The following is a 21,460-nucleotide window of genomic DNA, read 5'->3' as shown; positions in this document are numbered from 1 at the left end:
AAAAAGACTGGCTAAACTTTTAATTTGCTAGCTTAAAATTATGATTCATAACTTCAAAGCTAAAAGGAGTGTAATTTAATCTTCATACATATCACTAGGTAAATACTACTATAACATCTGAGGAATTAAATAGCATTAATTGCTAAGGTTAATATTGGAATTTATTGCTTGAAAATATTGTCGAAAACCATTGTTTTACTACAAAGAAGGCACTTTGAGTCTTTGTCCTCATGAATCTTCTGGGAAAAGAGCCCCTTAAACTAACTGTTGTACCTTTCTAATGTCTAACATATAGAAATGGTACTTTAAAGTGTATTGTAATTAATTATTTTGATTTTCCAAAGAATATACATACTATTTATTCTGAACACTGGCTTTAATACCCACCCAGTTAATTTCAAAATAACCCCAATGACTGCAACATGAAGAACCTGGGAAAAGGAAAACAGAGAAAGCCAACCAATTAAACGTGGTTGAAGTTCTCACCTAATTCTTTCTCAGGCAATTCAAACCCAAACCAAGTATACATGTGTCCCTTTTTCTGCACATTACCTACATTACTTGCCAATTTTTATGGCTTCTGGATTACTCTGAATAAAGCTCAAATTTCCCCATATCTGTATTACTACAGATTTTAGCCATGTAAAGATAAATATAGAAATCAATAGTTTCCTATTTTAAAAAACTAAAATGAGAGGGAAGTGAAGAAGAAAGAGAGGGAAAAAAACTTTGCACCAGGCTGCCTGTTAACTTAGATGTGCAATGAGATAATCACTCGATAATTGCACCCTTTGGGTACTTCTGTACTGGTAAAATAATAAAGTGAAACCAAGTCACCTGGTTTATTTCAATTTACTTACACAATTTGCAAATCTGCAGCTCTCTGCCATAGTACATTAAGGAAATAAGCATGTAAGAAAAAATCACCTGCTTATGTAAATTGGAGGATGGTTTTTATCTATGCAGACAAAAAAAAATAGCTGCAATCTGGGTCAAATGACTAATTTTATCTATTTGTTCAAATGTCTCTCTTCACCTTTTCTCTGTAGCTCAGAGCAAGAATTTTAGGTCAAGGAATGGATAAACCAAAAGTTTCTGTGTTGTCCATTTCCCTGTAAGGAGTTTGCTGCATGACAATACTGAGCCCTATACTACTGAAATTGAAAACAAGACTGAGAACTTTATCTAGATAGCAAAACCACAACATTGAGAGAGGAAAAGAAATCAATGGAGTATATCTGATCTAACTGGGAAGGAAAGCAAACATGGCAAGGATCAGGTACCAATTTTATCTTCTGGTACCTTAGGCAAACAAGGCTTCAGAAAAGAAAAGGAAAATACTCCAAATAATTCAGGGCAGATAGGACAACTTCTCTATAGAGAACATCATTCCACTTTGTTCTATAAATGCACCCAGTCAAGATCTTCTGAGTCTGATATAAGTAAGATGAATGCGTTCTTGGTAATTAATGACTGCCTTCCCAGTATCTGTTGGGGGAATTCATCCTTACCACTTATAACAGACTCCATCTCTATCTCCACGCCTAGGTCCAGAGCAATCCTATCTCTACTGACATGATTGGTTCAGAAATCAGTATACAACCCAATAGAGGCCAAAGAGACTCTAGTACTGTGCTGGACAATAAGGTAGTACACTTTGTATGGGGGGGAAAAAAAGAATGTAAAATACCTAATTAATAATTTTTATTAAAAAATAATTTTTATAGTAATAACATGCTGAAATGACAACATTTTGGATAAATGCAGGTAAATAAAAATATATTACTAAAACTAATTTCACCTGTTTCCTTTCACATTCTTTAATGTGGCCACTAGAAAACTTAAAGTCACATATGTGGCTTATATATCTACTGGGCAGTGCTGCTGGTCAGCTGAGGGCTTCTATGAAAATGCTCCCTTCCAATTGTGGAAGGGCTTTAGGAAGTCACACTCCTGCTCTATCTCTGGGCATTGCATGCCCTAAACAACTACATCCTTAAAGCTGTGACACAGCTCATTTTGTGGGAGGTCGATCTGCAAACTAGTGAATTCCCTACCCAAATTCAGAATTTAAAAGCAATTCCTAAAAAAGAAGAAAGAAAAGAAAAGAAAGGAAGAAAGGAAGAAAGAAAAGAAAGGAAGGAAGGAAGGAAGGAAGGAAGGAAGGAAGGAAGGAAGGAAGGAAGGAAGGAAGGAAGGAAGGAAGGAAGGAGAGAGAGAGAAAGAAAGAAAGAAAGAAAGAAAGATAGATAGATAGATAGATTGATTCTTAAAAACAAAACATTGGGGGAATCCCTGGGTGGCTCAGTGGTTTAGTGCCTGCCTTTGGCCCAGGGGAATGATCCTGGAGTCCCAGGACCCAGTCCCACATCAGGCTCCCTGCATGGAACCTGCTTCTCCTTCTGCCTGTGTCTCTGCCTCTCTCTCTCCTCTGTGTCTTTCATGAATAAATAAATAAATAATCTTTTTAAAAAAAATTGTAAATCAACTTGGCTAATGTAAGCACTGGCCCCCAGATCATCTTATTTGATTACACGCACACACACACACACACAGACAAAATATTTAATATTAAACTTTAAAATTTTTTAAATCACTCCAAATATTTAGGAAAGAAAATATATCTAAAACAGTAAAGGGTAAAGTATTACCAGAAAAATAGTATCAAATTTACACTTAGGAAGGAATTGATTGCCCATTTGCAAATATGCAGGTTCTTCATAACTAAATATGTATAATCCTTACCACTAAGTCAATAGAAGAAAATAAATCTTAGACAAACTACACATTTAAAATCTGATCCCACATTTGAAAATTCTATGAAAGTCACCATATTGGAATAGGGTTACATGATCTCATTCTTCCTTTAAACATTTTAGAAGCTATTCAACATCTGTAATCCTGCAAAAAGATGTCATATGGTCACTAACAGACTTGACCACAAGTTAAAGCTATAATGCTTTATAAATATCAATGCAATTTTATAACAGAAACTTAGGAAACACAAAGTTTTATAAATAGGGAAACCACCAAGACCCAGAAAACTTAAATAATTTTATCAAGGTCTTGTTGGCAGCAAGGTAGGACCAGAACCTCATCTCCTAACAAGTTGAGTACTCTATTACCTCGTCATTAAAAAAAATTCTTTCCAAGGAAATGGCACCTTGAACACGATAAACACCAAGTTCTCTGGCTTATTAAACTAGAAATAAAAACTTAGGATTTGGGAGAATTTTATTAATAATAAAACAACATGCTACTAATACTTAAGACATTCTTTAGAATCAAATACACACACACACACACATATATTTACATATCAGAGAGAAAAAAAATCACACAATTATTCTCTCAAATGCCATCATTAGATCTACCTGCTAAATTCAATGGCCTTTTTTCCCCTCTCATTTTCTGACTTTTTTTTATCTGTACCAAAGATCACTCCCATCTTCCTAACAATCTTCTGCCATGCATCGGTTGTCAATCACTATGAATATATTTTCCTATCTGACTGCCCTTTAGTTCTGCCTCCAACAATTTCTTCCACCTACAACTGAGAACATTCCCTAAGGCTCAGACCTCAACTACCTCCACATTTCTCTTTAACATCTATATATTTATCTCTCTGAACAAGTCACTCTCTTAAAAACTTTCAATGGTTGCTAATCCCAGTGTTTCAACTTTTTTCATTATTACCCCCTCCAAGGACCCTTTTTAAACATTTTTCCCCGCAACTACACTCCCTGTGAAATTTTAATACCATAGATATGCTATACATCGGTATAGGTATATATGTGCTTTATTCATTAAAAGTGTAAGATTTTGCCCCTCTCCCAGTACCAGTGGTCTCTTCAGCTGGACACTCCAACTTCAGGGTCCAGCTTTAGTTTGTGCCTCCACGCTATCACCTCCCACCCTCTCCACTACACTTAACTTTCAGCAACTCCAGCCCTATAGTCTCTTGCATCTGAGTCCATCCATCTAGAATGTTCTTCCCCATTAGCTCTCATTCTTAAAACTCAGTTCAGGTATTACCTCTTCTAGAAAGCATTCATACCTTCCAGAGAAATCTCTCCTTTATGTTCTCATAATATCCAGGGAATATCTCTATTGAATCATATCTACTACTATGTACCTGCTACTATTGCATTGATGGCAAATGGATAATAATTATCCCACTACAAGTCTCTTTCTCTTTCCTGCACCAGATTATATCTTTCTTAAATTCCCTCTCAAAAAAAAAAAAAAAAAAAAAATTCCCTCTCATCTAGCACAGGGCCTGGAAATAATCAATAACCAATAAATAAGTATTGTTAAAGAACAAGTGAAAATATATCCTTATATTTTTATTTTAAAATTAGTTTAACTCCAGATCAAGACTCCCTGAAAGCAGGGATATATTATTTTGCATACTGTTTACTTAACTATAAGCTACTTTAGGGCAATTATCATGACTTAAACATCTTTATATGCCAGTACAAGTACAGAACAGGTAATAACAAAAGCTTGACAGAGTTTGTAAAATTATTTATAGAACTAAATATCCTCATTAGTGCATACAATAGTGCTGGACTATAGCAGGTTGAAAATAAAAATACACTGACTAGTGAGTTCTAACAACATCAAAACCTTCTTCTGTCTGATAGTAGATATGATTCAATCAGCCAAAGCAATTCAAAACACAGGTATGAAGCTAGGTGTAAAGACTGCCAATCATAATCAATGACAGATATCACTATACACACTCCCTCTACTCACACCATTATAATTAACTGTTAAAGTGCAACTCAACATTTTTTCCTTAGTTTCCTTTTCCTAATTCCAGAGTACTAGAATTCTTTCTAATGTCTCTTAGCTAGGTACCTTAGAACTACCACCTAAGTCTATGAGGACATGTCACAGGCTTATTGACAGTATTACAACTGTTGCCTCAGGCACTCTCTGTGTTACCCCTAAGCAACAATTGGATCAAACTGACAAGCTATATTAGATGACCTAATCAACAAATAATTCACTGGAGTATTATGGATGCACATGGATTCATAAATAAAACCCAAATAGAACTTTATAATGAAAGAGCTTCTACCCAATGACTTCTGTTTGGCTGGATGACAAATGGAAAAGTTACTTTGGCCTTGACAATTTCCATCAAAGAAATCAGATTGGCATAAGAAAGAAACATACATTACATAAACAGTTGATTCTTGAACTGCTAAGCCATCACCAAATCTAATAAAAATCACCAAGAATAGTCATTCTACAATACAGAAGTCAGTGAAAACTCTAATATGCCAAGTTGTGAAGATAATGAAATATTCCAATACTCCTATTAGAGGACAGCCTTAATATCATGAAATAACATTTCTATAATTGCTCATGCTTTGAGGGTAAAGCCCCAGAAACCTTAGAACTTACATTCAAACATATATTCAGTTAATACATTTTGCAAATATTCTTCTACTAGCAAACATTTAAAAGGTAACATTATCTGCTCCCATCTTTTTTTCAGGACATGCACCAGCGGTACTAAGTAATGACTAAAAAAAGTTGCATGTAATTTTGAGGGATGTTGTCGTTTTAGCTTGTCTGAAAAGGCAATTCTTTCTAAAATGTTTTTTCTTAATAAAAAATATTTATCTTCTTTCCTTCTAATAATCAATAGTATGACATAAAACTTCTGCCCAAGAATAAAGAGTTTCTTTTGTTGTATTGTGAATGAGTTCTTTTGCTGTATTGTGATTTTATTTTTATTTTTTAAAAATTTTACTTATTTATTTGAAAGAGAGAGAAAGAGCAAGCACGAGCAGGGGGAAGGGAGAGAGGTAGAAGCAGGCTTCCCAGGGGAAAGGGAGAGAGGTAGAAGCAGGCTTCCCGTTGAGCAGGGAGCCCTACACTGGCTTGATCCCAGGACCCTGAGATCATGACCTGAATAGACGCTTAACCCATTGAGCCACCCAGGCACCTCTATTTTTGGTTTTTTAATATAATTTGGAAAAATTTTGTCAGGAGCCTAAGTACAAAATGACTTCCAATGTTAAAGGCTATGGAGTTTGTATCACCAAGAAACCAGTTCAATATCATTAGATTGTGTTACTTTTATTCTCTCTCTTTGCCTTCTCTACTTTATGACCATGAACCTGCAGTTTCTAAAAGTCTGTCTGTAGTTAAAATTAACAATATAGATTTCCACATTTCCAGTTTCACACGGATGCTTTGTTATGTCTAGAAGAGCAACCGTTTCCTTTTTATGGTGCAGGCTCTGCCGTCTTCAAAGCTCTTCTCACAAAGCAGCACCCCCATCGCCCCGCCCCAAGAATCCAGCTGTGGCAGTTAATCTTGGCTGATAGAGAAACTTCTCAAAACTACAAATTCTTAACCTGTAAAACATAGTTAATAGAATATACTCCAGTATACTACTCTTTCTGATGCAACTAACTCTAGGATTTTCCCCAAACATATCCCAAAAGCATTCTCCATTTTTCCAAATTAAAATCAGCTATTTGAGGAGGAAAAGGTCCAGCGAAAACATTAGAAAAAAAATGATGCCTCTAATTTTCACAAGATGAGCAAGCTAGATGATATCTGCCACGCATGAGGATTTACACTGAATAATTTTTCATTAAATCACACATATTTCCCCCACCTCACTGGGATCTTCTTTAGCAATTCTCACTCTTTCATCCAAACACAAGTAAACGAGTTTTCACTAAAGCTGAACTTTGATGATAAGGATGTCCTTCATTTGTTACATTCTGAGAAGAAAAAGTTCATTTCCTTCCCACTATGTAAATCCACAACACTTTCTAAAACTGTGTAGATGAACTGACTAGAACACCTGCCAAGTCCATATAAACATGTATTTTATATATTTTAATGTTTGTTTTTAATTATTAATAGCAGATATATAGCACACAGCATAACTAAGGGGGCACTTTACGGTATTAGAAGTCATGCCTCCGAAAACAGTCTGCAGGTTGTTGGTTTCACCTGATAAATCTGGCCATACATGAAGCCACTTCTGCATACATTAACACAACAGGTTTTTTCTATCAACAATAACTACAATAAAAACAGCTAACATTTATTGAATGTTTATTATATGCTAGACAGTATAATCATTGGTTTACAAGGATTACCTCATTTAATCCTCATACCAATCCTAGGAGAGGTGCTGTTATCATCCTCATTTTACAATGAGGAATGGAGAGGTTAAACAATTTATTAAGCTGACTCAACTAGTAAGTAACTAAAGTATCACTACAGTGATACTTAGGTTTTGAGACACTGACATAAAAGTAATGGGCTAAAGGTATTAGAATAATAAAATTCAAAGTTCTCCAACTTTACTTGGAATACAAAGGCAACAGATCAAATGAATCCCAGGATCTTTGATCTTTCAATTAATCAGATAAATTAAAAACCAAAACACTAATATTCTAAGTAGAAGCTTTTCCCAGATTCATTATCAAGGTGGCATTATGTGCCATTAATCCAATCAATATTTCAGATTGTCCATGTCAAAACTGCCTGAGTTTATTAGCAGGCCTCAAACCTCTCTCGTGTGGTCAACTTCCTCCAACTTTAAAAAATATGCACTTCATGAGCCCCTGGAAGCCTTATACTGTATTATTCTTTGTCCCAAGATTGTCACATTTTTAAGCACTGCATATTCACTTTCCTCTGGCAAATGTGAACTACGAACAAATAGAGATTGATATTATCCTCACCAAATGACTGAGGTTTCTGTTTGTGGGTTGTTTTATGTTTTGGTTTTGCAATATGAAAATGTCCATATGGGCATTTGAAGCCTTGGCATCTGATAAAGAAGGCTCAAATTATATATGATGCTTTGATAACCCATGAACAATATTCTATCACTGGAATGAATGTATCTCAGGCTACCCCATGATCATATTTACCAGGTAAACCAGAACCCTTACTTTGAGATAAAGCACAGCAGACAGTTGTTAATGAAACCTTAATTGAACTGTCAAAGCACCATCTTTACCAGCAAGCTAATAGGTAATTCACTACTTTTACACAACTGTCCAATATTGATAAGTTATTCCACTAGTTAAATGCAGCAGAGAGATAAATCAAGGCTGATCAACTAAATTGTTTAATGATAAATCTGACTGGTAAAATGCTATACCACTTCTACAAATATCTCTCCGTGTCTACACAGAGAAAAAACAGTATCTCTCAAAATTACATGCAATGTTTTCAGCCATCAGTTAGTAATTATGGGTGCATGTCCAGAAACAGACATGAGAGTAAATACAGTTTCCTTTTGTGCAGTATGCCAAAAGAAAAATACCTGCAAAATGCATTAAATAAATACAAGAATCTAAGTGAATCTTATGATGCCCAAGTAGTCATATGTTTTAATCGAATGATGTATCACTGGGAAAATATTTTTATGTCCCATTTTAATCATTTTAGAAAATAGTTTCAGGTTCATTAGTAGGTGTTCTCTAAATTAAAAAAAAATTCTGGTTCAGCTAGTTAAAACGTAAAAAACCTCACTAATATCTTTAGCTTGGATTTTAGAACACTAGTGCAATTCAGTCTGGTTTTGGTATTCAAATCTCTAGTTTTAACAGGTCATATAGCAGTTAAATTCCAAATATAATAAGCAATTCAGACAGCAAGTCATCAATATGTAAATATAAAAATAGAAAAGCATTTGCATACTAAAACACACACCTGGAACTCTTCCTTTTTTTCATACTGAATTGTACTTCACCTGTAACAACTGATTAAAAACACTCAATGCAGCTAACCAGAAAAACTTGGTTAAAGAAAAAAGAACAGCCTGACCAGATCAAGTCATCAAGCAGCAAGGAGTCCACAGCATTGTGCTAAGTGCTGGGGAGAAAAAGGTGTACTCTGGTAACACAGTCCATACCCTCAAGTGGCTTACAAATATGTAGTCAGACAAAGCAAACCCAAAACAACTAGCGTACAACGGAAGATGGTATACAGAAGGAAGTACACTTGAAGTACAAGGAATGAACTCTGATGGGGTCATCAATTAAAGAATCTAGAAGGGGTCAATCAATTAAAGAATCTAGAATGGATTTAAGTCAAAAAATCTTTTCCTTTAGCACTGACTTGAAGTGAAAACTTCTACAAGTCATATCACCATTTGAGAGAAATGTAGAACAGTTTTACAATATAGTCAGGAGTGCTGCAATCCACCTCCCCTTCAGTAGTTCTAGTTCTTAGTGTAGTATGTAAAGCACTAAAATGAGAGAGGGCATCCAGGTCTAAGAAAATCCAAACAAATTCTAAGTAGATGACAAAATTTAAAGCAAGGAACAACCTTTTTCCTGTCCACACCCACTAAGTAAGCCCCAAGCTTTGAAATCCTCAAGGGTTAGGCAGGAATGGAAGTTCACAGTGCAATCCCTGGGGACAGGATATGGAAGAGACGAAGGCAGGAACAGACAGGTCCCTGAGCGGAGTGACTGAAGAGGCACCATTATCAGCTACACTCTTTCCCACCAGGAATCCCATACACCTTAGAGGGAGCACTGCAGCAGCAACCTCCTTGGAGAGCTAGCCGAGAAAACACTAGAGCCGACTAGTTTAAAAAAAACAAAAAAACAAAAAAACAGATCACTTTGTAGCTTAGATAATAATATATGAAATATAAAGATGTCCAGATAGAATGCAAACATGACACTTATATCAATTATAGCCTGAAAAACAATGACAAAAGGAGACATTTACCAGGCTAGTTCCAAAGAATTCATTTTCCTGTGGTGATAGGGGCTTTTCTAGACATTAACAAGAATCTATTTTTGAATGCACTGAAAACATCAATTCATTTGTCCACACCAGAATACTTAACCCTTGAAAAAAAAATTCAGTTCATTCTAGTTGTTTTAGCAACAGGACCTAGGATGATAAATTCATTCTATTATAAACTACTAATCTTCCTAAGAAAAGCAAATAGACAAAATGTGGCATTTAAGAAGTGCTCAGACTTTTTAAAATACCCTAGCACTAGCAAAAGTGGAGCAGTTTCATATATTTAAAAAGTATACTACTATAGTAACCAACCAAGGGATAACAGCAACCTAAGAGGCACTAAATAACATTATATGACACTAAAACATTACACTGAATGTGGGCCATGGCATAGCTACAGTCTACTGACCTCATTTGTGGTACTCATGTGTGATGCTATATTTAATGCATTCTTATCAAAAAGCTAAAGCTACATACTTCCCAACTGTAGCTTTATGGTTTAAAATAAACCACTTAAGCAACGACTTAACTGGTTCAAGTATGAACCCTATCTTCCTTCTGGGGATCAGGATCACAAATTAAGGAATGAAAAGGCAAAAAAGGAGAGCAAAGTAGCTATGAAGAGTATGACCCAATGACAAGACTATTGTTAAGGACTCGAGTTTGGGTCATCCGTGACATGACATCTGCTGCAATTAGGCAACTGACTCAAACTAAATCAAACCTAAGAGATGACCAAGGTCTGTATGAATACACGTTTCATACATCCATCTATTGGTCCTACATTTGGTGGCTTGCTGAGGTTCTAAACAAAAAGTTTGGTAGACAGCAAACGTGTGTGAGTCGTCTGAGGGTGTTCTACCAAAATGGTCCAGGCCTCAAAAGCATAAACCCAGCCAGCCAACACACTGGGCCTGGGCCTCTCTGGGTGAGGGTGGCTTCCTCCAGTTGAGTTGCTCCACTTGGGTCAACATGGAGAACGCATGACAGATGACTCGCCCAATCACAACCGTGAGAAGAAATCAGGAGAAGTTGTGTTCTTCTTTTGATACTCACCAGACAACACCAAAGGCTCCATATCCAATAGGTCTATCCGGCTCAATATCCAGCTGCTGTTGTGGATGATGCGAGTGTTGATGGTGGTGCGCCTTAACTGTAGCAGCTGCGGCAGCCTGTACCTGAGCTGGGGCTGCTGCAGCTGGTCCAGGAGCCTGACCCGGTGCGGGTGATGGGAAATATGGCTGTTGTTGCCCAGGGTTTAACATGGCTGCAGCTGCGGCCGCTGCTGCGGCTGCGGCAGCTGCCGAAGAGGTATGCTGCTGTACGGGGTGTACAGCCGCAGCCGACCCCGGATGAAGATGGTGTTGAGGGTGGTGGTGGTGGTGAAGGTGAGGAGGAGGGAGGTGTGGAAGGTGGTGGTGATGGTGGTGGTGGTGACCTGCTGCTGCTGCAGATGTACCGCCATTATAAGCCGCCATCATTTTTGCGTTGGCTCTTGCGCCACAAAGAGACATTCAAAAAAATGCCCTTTGATTGGAAAGCAAACTGGGTCAAGCTGTCATTTGGCCATTTAAAAATGAAGAAAAACCACTCACTCCACCTCAAAAAACATGGAGCGGAACTGGCTTTATGTCTTCATCAGTCAATCCAAACAAGTTAGAGGATCTTGGTGTTTGGTTTTGGGGTGAGCGTGTGTAGAAGGGTGTGGATTGCCAAAAAAAAAAAAAAAAAAGAAAAAAAAGAAAAGAAAAACAGAAAAAAGAAAAAAAGAAAGAAAAGGAAAAAGAAAAAGAAAAGGGAAAAGGAAAAAGGGACCCCTTCCCCCCAGGTTTCCTGCCACAAGTGGGTACTAAAACTCCATCCTTAATTGGGGGGAGGTTCCAACTTTGAATGTGGGAATAAAGGCCAAACCTCCCGACCCCCTGAACTCCACACACGAAAAGGATCAGGTAACACGCCACCCTTGGAATCTTGTAAGAGGGTTGACTCATCTACCCCTTCCATTCCCACATCCTTTTCTAAACACCTACCACCTCCTCAAAAACACAACTGAAAAGAATTCCAACCACCCCAAAAAGGTGGGGGGAAATTTTCAGGGAAACCAGCTTCCCCCCCCCTCGGATTCTCGGGCCTTCCTACATCTCCCCCTACTCCTAGTCGGGCTGACCTGATTGGAGGGGGGCACTAAACTTTCCAGAACAGAGAAGAGCCAGGGAAGGAGGCGGGAGGGATAGGGTGAGCAGAGGAGGCGACAGGGCAGGACGGAGAGGAGAAAGAGAACCGGGGCAAAGTGAAGGTAAGGAGGTGCAGGGAGGAATGAAAGAGAGGTGGGCAGCACTCGGACGCCCAGACGGGGAACCGCCCCGGGAGGAGGTTAGGGTCCCGGGGCCGAAGAATAGGAGCCCCGGGAGGCGGGCGGGGTGCAGTCGGAAGCGGGCTGACTCCTGCCCCCGCCGCTGGCTGCTGAGCCCTTCTGCTGAGGAGGGTTGGGGGGGAGAGCGGGTGGGTCCCCCCGCGCGACGGCCCCCGCAGGGCTCAAGGCTGCTCCGTCTCCCCCCCTCCCCCCCACCCGGCTTCCCGTCCCCGCGGCCGCTTTCTCCTCAGTCGCTGCCGGCCGCTTTCTCCTCAGCCGCCGCCTCCTCAGCCGCCGGTGCCGCCGCGGCCGGACTCACCTCCCCTAGCAAAGCCGGATAGAGCGGAGCCAGCGGCGGACACGCGCAACCAGCCACCGAGGCCCCGCCCCCGCCTCACACTGACCGGCTGCCCTAGCCAATCCACGCCCACCTGTCTGCGTCTGCCTCCAATCCTGAGCCCGGAGCTTCAGACAGGCGCACTGCTCGGCCAGTGGCAACAAGGTGTGGGTCTCCTGGGGAAATCCCGCCCCCGACCCGGGATGGGCAGATAGAAAGACCAATCAAAAGGCAGAGTTGGGCCTGACCGACAAGACTGAAAGCGAATTAAAACCCAAAGATCTCCGTGACATTTTCTTTCGCCTCTCTCCTCTTTTCTTTTTCTTCTTTTATTTTTTTTGGCAGGAGCAGGAAGCTGCGTGCTAATCCCGCCCGCAAAAGCTGGAAGAGAGGGTGGAATAAAAGAACCAATCATGAACCGGGGACCAAGAACAGAGGCAACCAATCCTTGGCTTGAAGACGAAGTGGGATGGGACTGGGGCCAGATAGACACTTGACTTGACAAATGGAAAAAAGATTGATCTCGGTCCCACCCTCCAGGTCTCCTATAGGTCAAGATTGTGGAGAATTCGCTGTCGTATCAGCGACGACCTCTTCGGGGGTGGGGCCAAGTGAAAGGGGTGTGGTCTAAAGAGAGGTAGGCGGGACTTCGAGGAAGAAGGCGGAGTCCCAATGTCGCTGGTCCATTGATAAGAGCCATGTCCTATCCGTTTCTAAGTCATCAAGTGTGGAGAAGAAATAGAGAAAGCAAAAAGGGATGTCAAACTTCAGAAACTCAGTTCCAAGGTTACCCAACAAGACAATCACAGAAGAAACTCAGTAGACTCCTAGTTCCCAGCCTATGGCTGGTCCTCCATGGCTAATCCTCATCTTGGCAAAAAGAGGTGCGGTCTCCAGCATTCACCACTACACTCTCAAGGGGCGAGAAGGCTCTCGATGCAAATTAAAGCAACAAAGATGATAAACTTAACCACGGAGATCGTAATTTTCTCTTGCATGTTTCGTTACTGAAATCTCACTGAAATAGCATCTTTCACTATCACATAACCTCACTTACTTGAACTTTATTTTAAAATACCAAATGATAAGCTCACGTAATGTTATCCTTAGGAAAACTTCACTCAGAACTCTGGAGATCATCTTTGATGTCTGTCTGCCCACTCCTTCCCTTCTAATCAATCGTCAAGTCTTGGACATTTTAAACCACTTCTAAACACCCTCCTTCCTCCCTAGTTACCACAATATTACCCTAATTTATGTCACTACCATCTTTAGCACATCTCCCTGCCTGAAGGCTAACACACCTCTATTCCATCCTCCACTGGGAGTATAGCAACCTTTTAAAAACACAAGTCTGATCGTGTGGACTTTTGAAAAAAGTCAATAATAGATCCGCTTGATCTGTTTCTCATATTGCTCAATGACCTTATCTATCACCTCCACCCTCTATACTTCATACATTCTGAACTTTCAGTTCCACAAATGGTTTGTGGCTTCCAGGCCTTCATGCTTATCTTTGGCACCAAACACTCCCTATCCACTCCTCTAATTTATCGTTCAGATGAATTTTACCTTTCACGTAAATTTTATCTTTTTTTTTCTGGAAAATTTTTCCTAATTCTGTTGTAGAGTATGTATCTCTGTTATGTATTTCCATTGCACTGCCTCTCTCATAGCGCTGAGAACTCTATATTTTAATTGTTTACTGAGTTTGACCAGGATCTAAAACGTATCTGCCACATGGGACGCCTAACTGGCTCAGCAGTAGAGTGTCTGCCTTTGGCTCAGGGCATGATCCCCTCCGGGGATCGAGTCCCCCATCCGGCTTCCTGCATGGAGCCTGCTTCTCCCTCTGCCTGTGTCTGTACCTCTCTCTCTGTCTCTTATGAATAAATAAACAGAAAATAAGTAAATTAATTAATTAATTAATTAAAAAAACTTATCTGTCGCACTCTATGTTGTATTCCCAGTTCCTGGGGCAGTGTCTAAAAGGTGGAGATACTTAATAAGGAGCTGCATGAGTTATTGAGTGCAGGAGAGGTAGATACCAATCCAAGCTCTGCCGTTTATTAGTTCTGGGACTTAAGCCCTTTAAATATAACCTTCCTCAGTCTCAGTTGCCTCCACTTAAAATGGAGATAATAAAGTGTGCCTCATCAAGTTGAGTTGAGGATTAAATGAGGTAATGTATTCAAAAGTTCTTGAAGTAGTAAAAGTTCAAAATATGTTAATTTTATTTCCTAACCTCCATCTTCACATGATATCTAAGATGTGCTTCCAGTTTCCCCATGCATATCAGTGTCCTCCAAAGTATAGTTTCTTAGAAGCTTATTAGAAATGCAAAGTCTCAGGTTTTACCCCAGATCTACTGAATCAGAGTCTCATGGGCAGGAATCTGTTTAATAAGCCCTCCAGGGGATTTTTACACACACTAAAATTTGAAAAGCATTGGCCTAGAATAAAAGGGCTGAGTCTTAAACTTTGTTTACTTTTCAGCACCTAGAAAGTACTCAATACATGTGAAATAAGGAAATAGATTCAATCTACCAGAAATGATTGTGTGATAGGAACTGTTTATTCCTGCCACAAACATTTATTGAGCACCAACTATATCTAGGCATGATGCTAGGTTCAACAATAGGGGAGGTAAGATACCTGACCTAACAGAGTCTCTACCATTAAGGAGCTCTAAGTCTGATTCAGGGGTTCCCAAAATGATATGAGTACACCCTTAATGGCCAAAGGGAGCCATTAGGCACCAGGAGGAAATTAGTACAACTTCTATTTCTGCCTATTTTTTATTTCATCATTTTTTTCCTAAGACTTTATTTATTTATTTGAGAGTGAGAGAGAGAGAGTATGCTCATGTGCCTATCCAAGGAGAAGGGCAGAGGGGGGGAGAATCTGAAGCAAACTGCACTCACAACTGGTGATCATGACCTGAGCCAAAACCAAGAGTCAGTCTCCTAACTGACTGAGCCACCAGGTGCCCCTATTTCATCTTTGAAAATGTCTATTTTGGGGCAGCCCTGGTGGCACAGCGGTTTAGCGCTGCCTGCAGCCAGGGCGTGATCCTGGAGACCCGGGATTGAGTCCCACATCAGGCTCTCTTATTTTTATTTTATTTATTTAAATAAAAATATTAAAAAAAAGAAAATGTCTATTTTGTCAATGGTTTGTAATATACAGAGAGTGTAATGTATATAACTTATAAACAAAAATATAATTAGGGATTTATGCTCAAAAAATTATATCAAAAATATTGAGAAATCTGGGGCAACTGGGAGGCTCAGTTAAGCATCTTTTTTTTTTTTTTAAGATTTTATTTATTAATTCATGGGAGACACAGAGAGAGAGACAGAGACATAGGCAGAGGGAGAAGCTGGCTCCTCACAGGAAACCCATTGTGGGATTCCATCCCTGGACCAGGATCACACTCTGAACCAAAGGCAGACGCTCAACCACTGAGCCACCCAGGCATTCCAATCAGTTAAGCATCTAACTCTTGATTTTATCTCAGGTCATGATCTCTGCATCCTGAGATCAAGCCCTGCGTCTAGCTCCACAGTCAGCACAGTGTCTGCCTACGACTCTATTTCCCTCTCTCTTTCCCCCCTCCCCAGCTTGCATGTACATTCTCTCTCTCTCTCTCTCTCTCTCTCTCAAATAAATAAATAAATCTTTAAAGAACACATTGAGAAATCACTGGCTTACTTATTTAATGTTCATGGTTTAGATTAGCTCTCTGATAGAAATATGAGAGCCACATATGAAATTTTAAATATTCTAGCAGTGGGGTGCCTGGGTGGATCAGTTGGTTAAGTGCCTGCCTTTGGCTCAAGTCATGATCCACATCAGGCTCCCTGCTCAGCAGAGAACAATATATACAAATATATATTTGACAATATACCCAAATATGGTCATGTTAAACATGTAATCAGTGTAAAAAATTGTACATATGTATAAATATTCTGATACTAAGTCTTCAAAATCTGATGTATATTTTTCATTTACAGCACATCTCAATTGAATTAAAAATTCTATTTCCTCAGTCACACTACTCACATTTCAAGTGCTCAATAACCTCATGTGGCTAGTGGCTACCATATTAGATAGCACAGACCTAGATTATGGGTTTGACTCCCTGCTCTCTCCTATTTGTTGTGTGATCTTGGGCAAGTTCCTTAACTTATCTTAGTCTGAATTTCCTTGCTTATAAAATAGAGAAGATCCTTGACTTCTACAGTTGTGGTGATTTAAATTGACAATCATGGAAAGCACATAGCCTGGCGCCTGCCTAGCTCCTCATCAGTGACACTGAGAGTGGTGGTTATTATTAGTATTACTATCCAAAGCAAAGTGTCCTTAGTGTCAGATGAGAAATACACTTTGGACACTGCTCAGTTCATGTCCCCAGCACTCCATCCACGTGGAGCTGGCCTGACAGACACCCAATTCCCCTTAAACACATCACCAGACAGTACAATATCCGGCCCTTTCCATTCTGTTCCATTTTCAGGAGCTGAGTATGATGAACGAGAAGTCGGAAGTGAGTCAGCAGGATAGCACTTAGAGCCTAAAAAAGCAAGCAGGACATCAGAATGCATAAGCAGGAATAGAATGTGCAGGAAGTGGGAGGTGATCTTCCCTTTCTTCCAAGAACTGGCTCCCCACCATGAGTTGTCTGTGGAGACTTTGTAGAACTTGGGCCAGGCCGAGAGGTGGGGGGTGGTGTTAAAGGACTACAGTGGGAGAAACTCACATTCAGCAGAGCTGGGTGCTTCAACTTGTGTTATCTCGTGTGATAAATCATCACTACACTCCATTTTGCAAATGAAATAGAGTCAGGAAGCCAAAGGAAATTACCCAAACCTCACGAAGTTAGGGAGTGGCCAGCTCCCTGGGGCATAGTCTTCCCACTGCCCCACACAGTTGGAGGGAATGGCCAAGGAAGTGATGCTATGAAGTACAGGGAAGAATAGGCAGAAATGCTTCTGCTCAGGACTCTAGTAGCCAAAGGCCTCCATCACTGAGTCCATGATACCTTTTCAACATTTGTTATCCAACCCCCCCAGTGGCACACAGGTAGGACCTGGCCTTTCAGCACACATACCTTCTCCATGCTCTTCCTCCTTTCCATATGCCATGAACATCCTTCTACTTCTTCTACCCAAGTTCTACTTACTTTTCAAGGCTCTGCTCCTGGAACCTCAGATTTTTTTTGAAGCCTTTCTCTTATCCTAGGCCCTCTGCATGTCTCCCTTCCCTGAAGAACTTAGACATCCAATGTCTGCAACATTTATTTGAAACAGGTGAACCTGTGAAAAATTTCTCAGCTGTGTGACTTCGTGTACCTAACACTTGTGAGCTTCACTTACTTCATCTGTGAAAAGGGGGTAGTAATACCTACTTGAAGTATAAAGTAATACCTACTTTGAAAGTATATTGAGAGGATTTAATATGTTCATATGTTAACACAACAAAATACCTAGCACAGTACCTGAGACAGAGTAACCACTCAATAGCTTCCTTCCCACCCCTATGTATTGTTGACTGGTCAAATTTTTTTTTCTGGTGTCTCCATTTCAAGTGCTCTTCAGTTTGGGGAGTTGGGGTTTGAGGATGGGATGTGATACTTAATAAATTGTAAATCACTTCTCGTGTTTCCTCTCATCTATTTTCCTGTAGCCCTTTATCAGCCTTGTGACAAGGCATACAGCTGTCAGTGCCGAAGTAAAGCCAGAGGCCTGATAAAAGAGAGTGTGAGCAAGGCTGTAAACCTTTGAGCATTTGATGGTACTGTGGGACATAGACCATGTTCACAATCAACAGCAGGGAGACATAGCAAGGGAAGCCAGACAGGACAGTGGAACAATCAGTCTGGACCACAGTATGGTGTCAGTAACCAATAGCAACTAAGAGTAAGATGGGGAATGGTAACAAGCTAGGGACTGGGGAAGGCCAGCCAAATTCAAGTTCATGTGTTGCCCAGGCCCTCCTCTGAAGGTCTAGGATGTTCTTTCCCTGCAGCTGGGTCTCCATTCAACTCAACAACATAACTTAAGCTCCACAGAATATCCTTTGCATATATCCAAGGACTTTGGCTTTATCTTACTTCCCTCTGCCCCTGGATGGAATATTTGTCCCATCTCCATACTCCATGACCAAACCTTAGCCCTGACCCACATCTCTGTCCAGGATAGCCAGGCAATGTCCAACACTTTTCCCCTTCCCAAATGAGTCAGTAATGAGTATTTTATCTTAAAATTGATTTTTAAATAAACTTTTTAAATATATTTTTAAATGATTATGTTTAACATTTTATGCGCCCTTTATTCCTTTGACTTCTTAAGTCAATGGAGAAAAGTATAACTCACATGCATTGGACATACAATAAAATAAGTCATGTTTCATAATGTTGTACAGGAAATATGCCTTGGATCCCTTTTCAACTTGGACTCCAAATAAAACAAGATAGTTTTCTCTAAAAGGCAATAATGAGCCCCACACAAAACTTCCACCTATACACCCCTAACACATCAATTTACAGAGCTCAGCCTCCAGAACAGAATAAAGGTTGCCGTCTTGGGAAGTTCCCAAAGACACTGGTCCCAGGTTAGAAAGAGGGCTGAGCCTTAAGTAGACATTCCTAGAGTTAGCAGGTGAAAACAAGTTCCCTGAGACTTCACTGAGCACAGTGTAGGGAAAGACTAAGAGTGCTACCCAAATCTTGCTGCACATTGGAACCACCTAGGTAGGCATCTTTACAAACTACTGATGCCTGGCTTCAGTGATGTGCTGGTAAATCTGTAACAACTGGCAAGAGGAAAGAAAAAGAAAGAGAGGGAGGGAGGGAGGGAGGAAGGAAGGAAGGAAGGGAGGGAGGGAGGGAGGGAGGGAGGGAGGAAGGGAGGATGCTCTTATCTATAGCCCATTTCCATGGTGTGAAAACTTTCACCACAGTTGATTTTAAGCTCCCAATATGACTTCACTGAAGCTGGAGTTGGGCAGAGATAGACAAGATAGGGTCTTCTGAGCCAGGTAGCAGCTAACCACTTCCTGGCACCCATCCTATCTAATTGGTATAGTGTGTGATCTGGGCATCAGGATTTTATAAACTTCCCGGTAGATTTTTATGTTCAGCAAAACGTGGAACTTCTGAGCTAAGGGGCCTCATAACGAATGTCCAGAAGCAAGAAACAGGGTACTTGATTGCCTTTGAGTGACAGATGCAGCTAGATGATAATACTTGCCTCCTCAAGTGAGTACATTCTCTTCCACTAGGCAAGCATTCACGGGAAACTAGATCACCAGCAGAAGGTTGCTAAGTGGTCATGGTCTCAGAGCATGGGATGGCTGGCAGTATGAGCAGGGAGGGGAGGCTGGTAGGAGAGCAGATGAGCCGGGGTCATTGTGCCAATGTAACTGGAAATTCCTGGTGGCCCTGGAAACACTAATAAATTCCTGCTCCAGGACACCCCTCTAAGGATATCATGACCCTTCTGTTAAAAACAGCTTTATTCTGACCAGGTGGCAAGCACTTGGTTTAATTCTTAATTGTTATGCCTTCATCTGTGCTGATTGAACCCTAGTCGTTTCAGTTGAAGTGTACCTAAACCTCCACATTTTCTTCCTATGGCTGGCCCCATCTCTGGGTTCCTGCAGTCCCTTCTGCTTATTTCTGTCATGCTATCTATCACACAGCATCACAAATGTTTACCTGTCTGAAGCTCTGGAAGCTCCCTAAGGGTGGAGACTGTGTTCCTCTTTCTGCCCACTCCCCCTGTCCCTAGTGTTGGTTCTTAGCTGAAGTAAAGTGAATCTGTCCATCATGTTATAAATTATGTTAAACTTACTTAAAAAAAAAAGATTTTATTATTCATGAGAGACACAGAGAGAGAGAGAGAGAGAGAGAGAGGCAGAGATATAAGCAGGGAGAGAAGCAGCCTCCATGCAAGGAGCCTGATGTGGGACTCAATCCTGGGACTCCAGGATCACGTCCTGGGCTGAAGGCAGGCACTCAATCGCTGAGCCACCCAGGTGTCCCTAAACTTACTTTTAAAAACACAAATAATTCACAAGTAGATTTTTGTTTTAAAAATCTCAAAGTTTGGGCAGCCCCACTGGCGCAGCGGTTTGGAGCTGCCTGCAACCCGGGGCATGATCCTGGAGACCCTGGATCGAGTCCCACGTCAGGCTCTCTGCATGGAGCCTGCTTCTCCCTCTGCCTGTGTCTCTGCCTCTCATTCTCTCTGTGTGTCTCTATAAATAAATAAATAAATAAATAAATAAATAAATAAATAAATAAATAAAATCTTAAAAAAAAAAACTCAAAATTTGCTATTTAAGTGAAAATCTCACTTGACTCTTTCATCCTGTCCTACTCTCCTCAGAGGTAATCACTATTATAGGTTACATGTGCATCCAAACTAAACTGTTTTGTGTGTATTCACCTGCACACACATTTGGAAATATATGGGGGCTTTGATATGTTTTAAAATACATGTTATTATATTGCACTTATGGTTTTTATAACATGCATTTTTACTTGACAGTATGTTTTTGGTGATCTTTCCATAATAATCTGTTAATTGTTCTTTCAAAATGCTGGATTCGGAGGCATCTGGGGGGTGCAGTCAGTTAAGTGACTGACTCTTGATTTCTGTTCAGGTCCAAATCCCAGGATCATTAGATCAAGCCCCACGTCAGGCTCTGTGCTTGGTGCTTCCAGAGTCTGCTTGAGATTCTTTCTCCCTCTCCTGCTGCCCCTCCTGCTCATGCTCACTCTTACTCTCTCTGAAATAAATAAAGAAATCTTTAAAACAAACAAAACCCATCAACCAACCAAACCAAACCAAACAAAACCCAAAATGCTGAATTCGAAAGGAGACCCTAAGATAAGAATTCAAGTACAAGTACTTCAAGTGAGAGGTGATCCCAGAAACTACCAATAGGGAAGTGGGAAAGTAAGACAAGGGAGAGAAAGGAAGCCAGTAAAGGGTGTTTCATTAAGC

At 40.3% G+C, this 21,460-nt stretch overlaps 1 protein-coding gene and 1 non-coding gene across 3 annotated transcripts in view; one reads left to right on the top strand and one right to left on the bottom strand.

Moving 5' to 3' along the window:
• NLK (nemo like kinase) overlaps positions 1-12,452 on the bottom strand; it is a 158,383-nt gene extending 145,931 nt beyond the window's left edge. The window contains exon 1 of the mRNA XM_038548220.1: positions 10,813-12,452. Within this exon, the coding sequence (XP_038404148.1) occupies positions 10,813-11,270 (458 nt within the window). The 5' untranslated portion in view covers positions 11,271-12,452. The remainder of the gene's footprint in view (positions 1-10,812) is intronic.
• On the top strand, positions 11,380-15,282 carry LOC111097442. 2 transcript variants are annotated; one of them, XR_005364706.1, is made up of 3 exons: positions 11,380-12,052; positions 12,361-12,613; positions 12,792-15,282. It is a non-coding gene; the product is annotated as a WW domain-binding protein 11-like (transcript). The 2 variants fall into 2 exon arrangements; XR_005364705.1 differs by having other exon boundaries at positions 11,470-12,052; positions 12,386-12,613.
• The last annotated feature ends 6,178 nt before the right edge of the window (positions 15,283-21,460 follow it).

This window comes from Canis lupus, chromosome 9, assembly GCF_011100685.1.
Source record: "Canis lupus familiaris isolate Mischka breed German Shepherd chromosome 9, alternate assembly UU_Cfam_GSD_1.0, whole genome shotgun sequence".
NCBI lineage: Eukaryota > Metazoa > Chordata > Mammalia > Carnivora > Canidae > Canis > Canis lupus.
The sequence above is the reverse complement of the archived record's forward strand: the minus strand, read 5'-3'. Positions and strand labels throughout refer to the sequence as shown.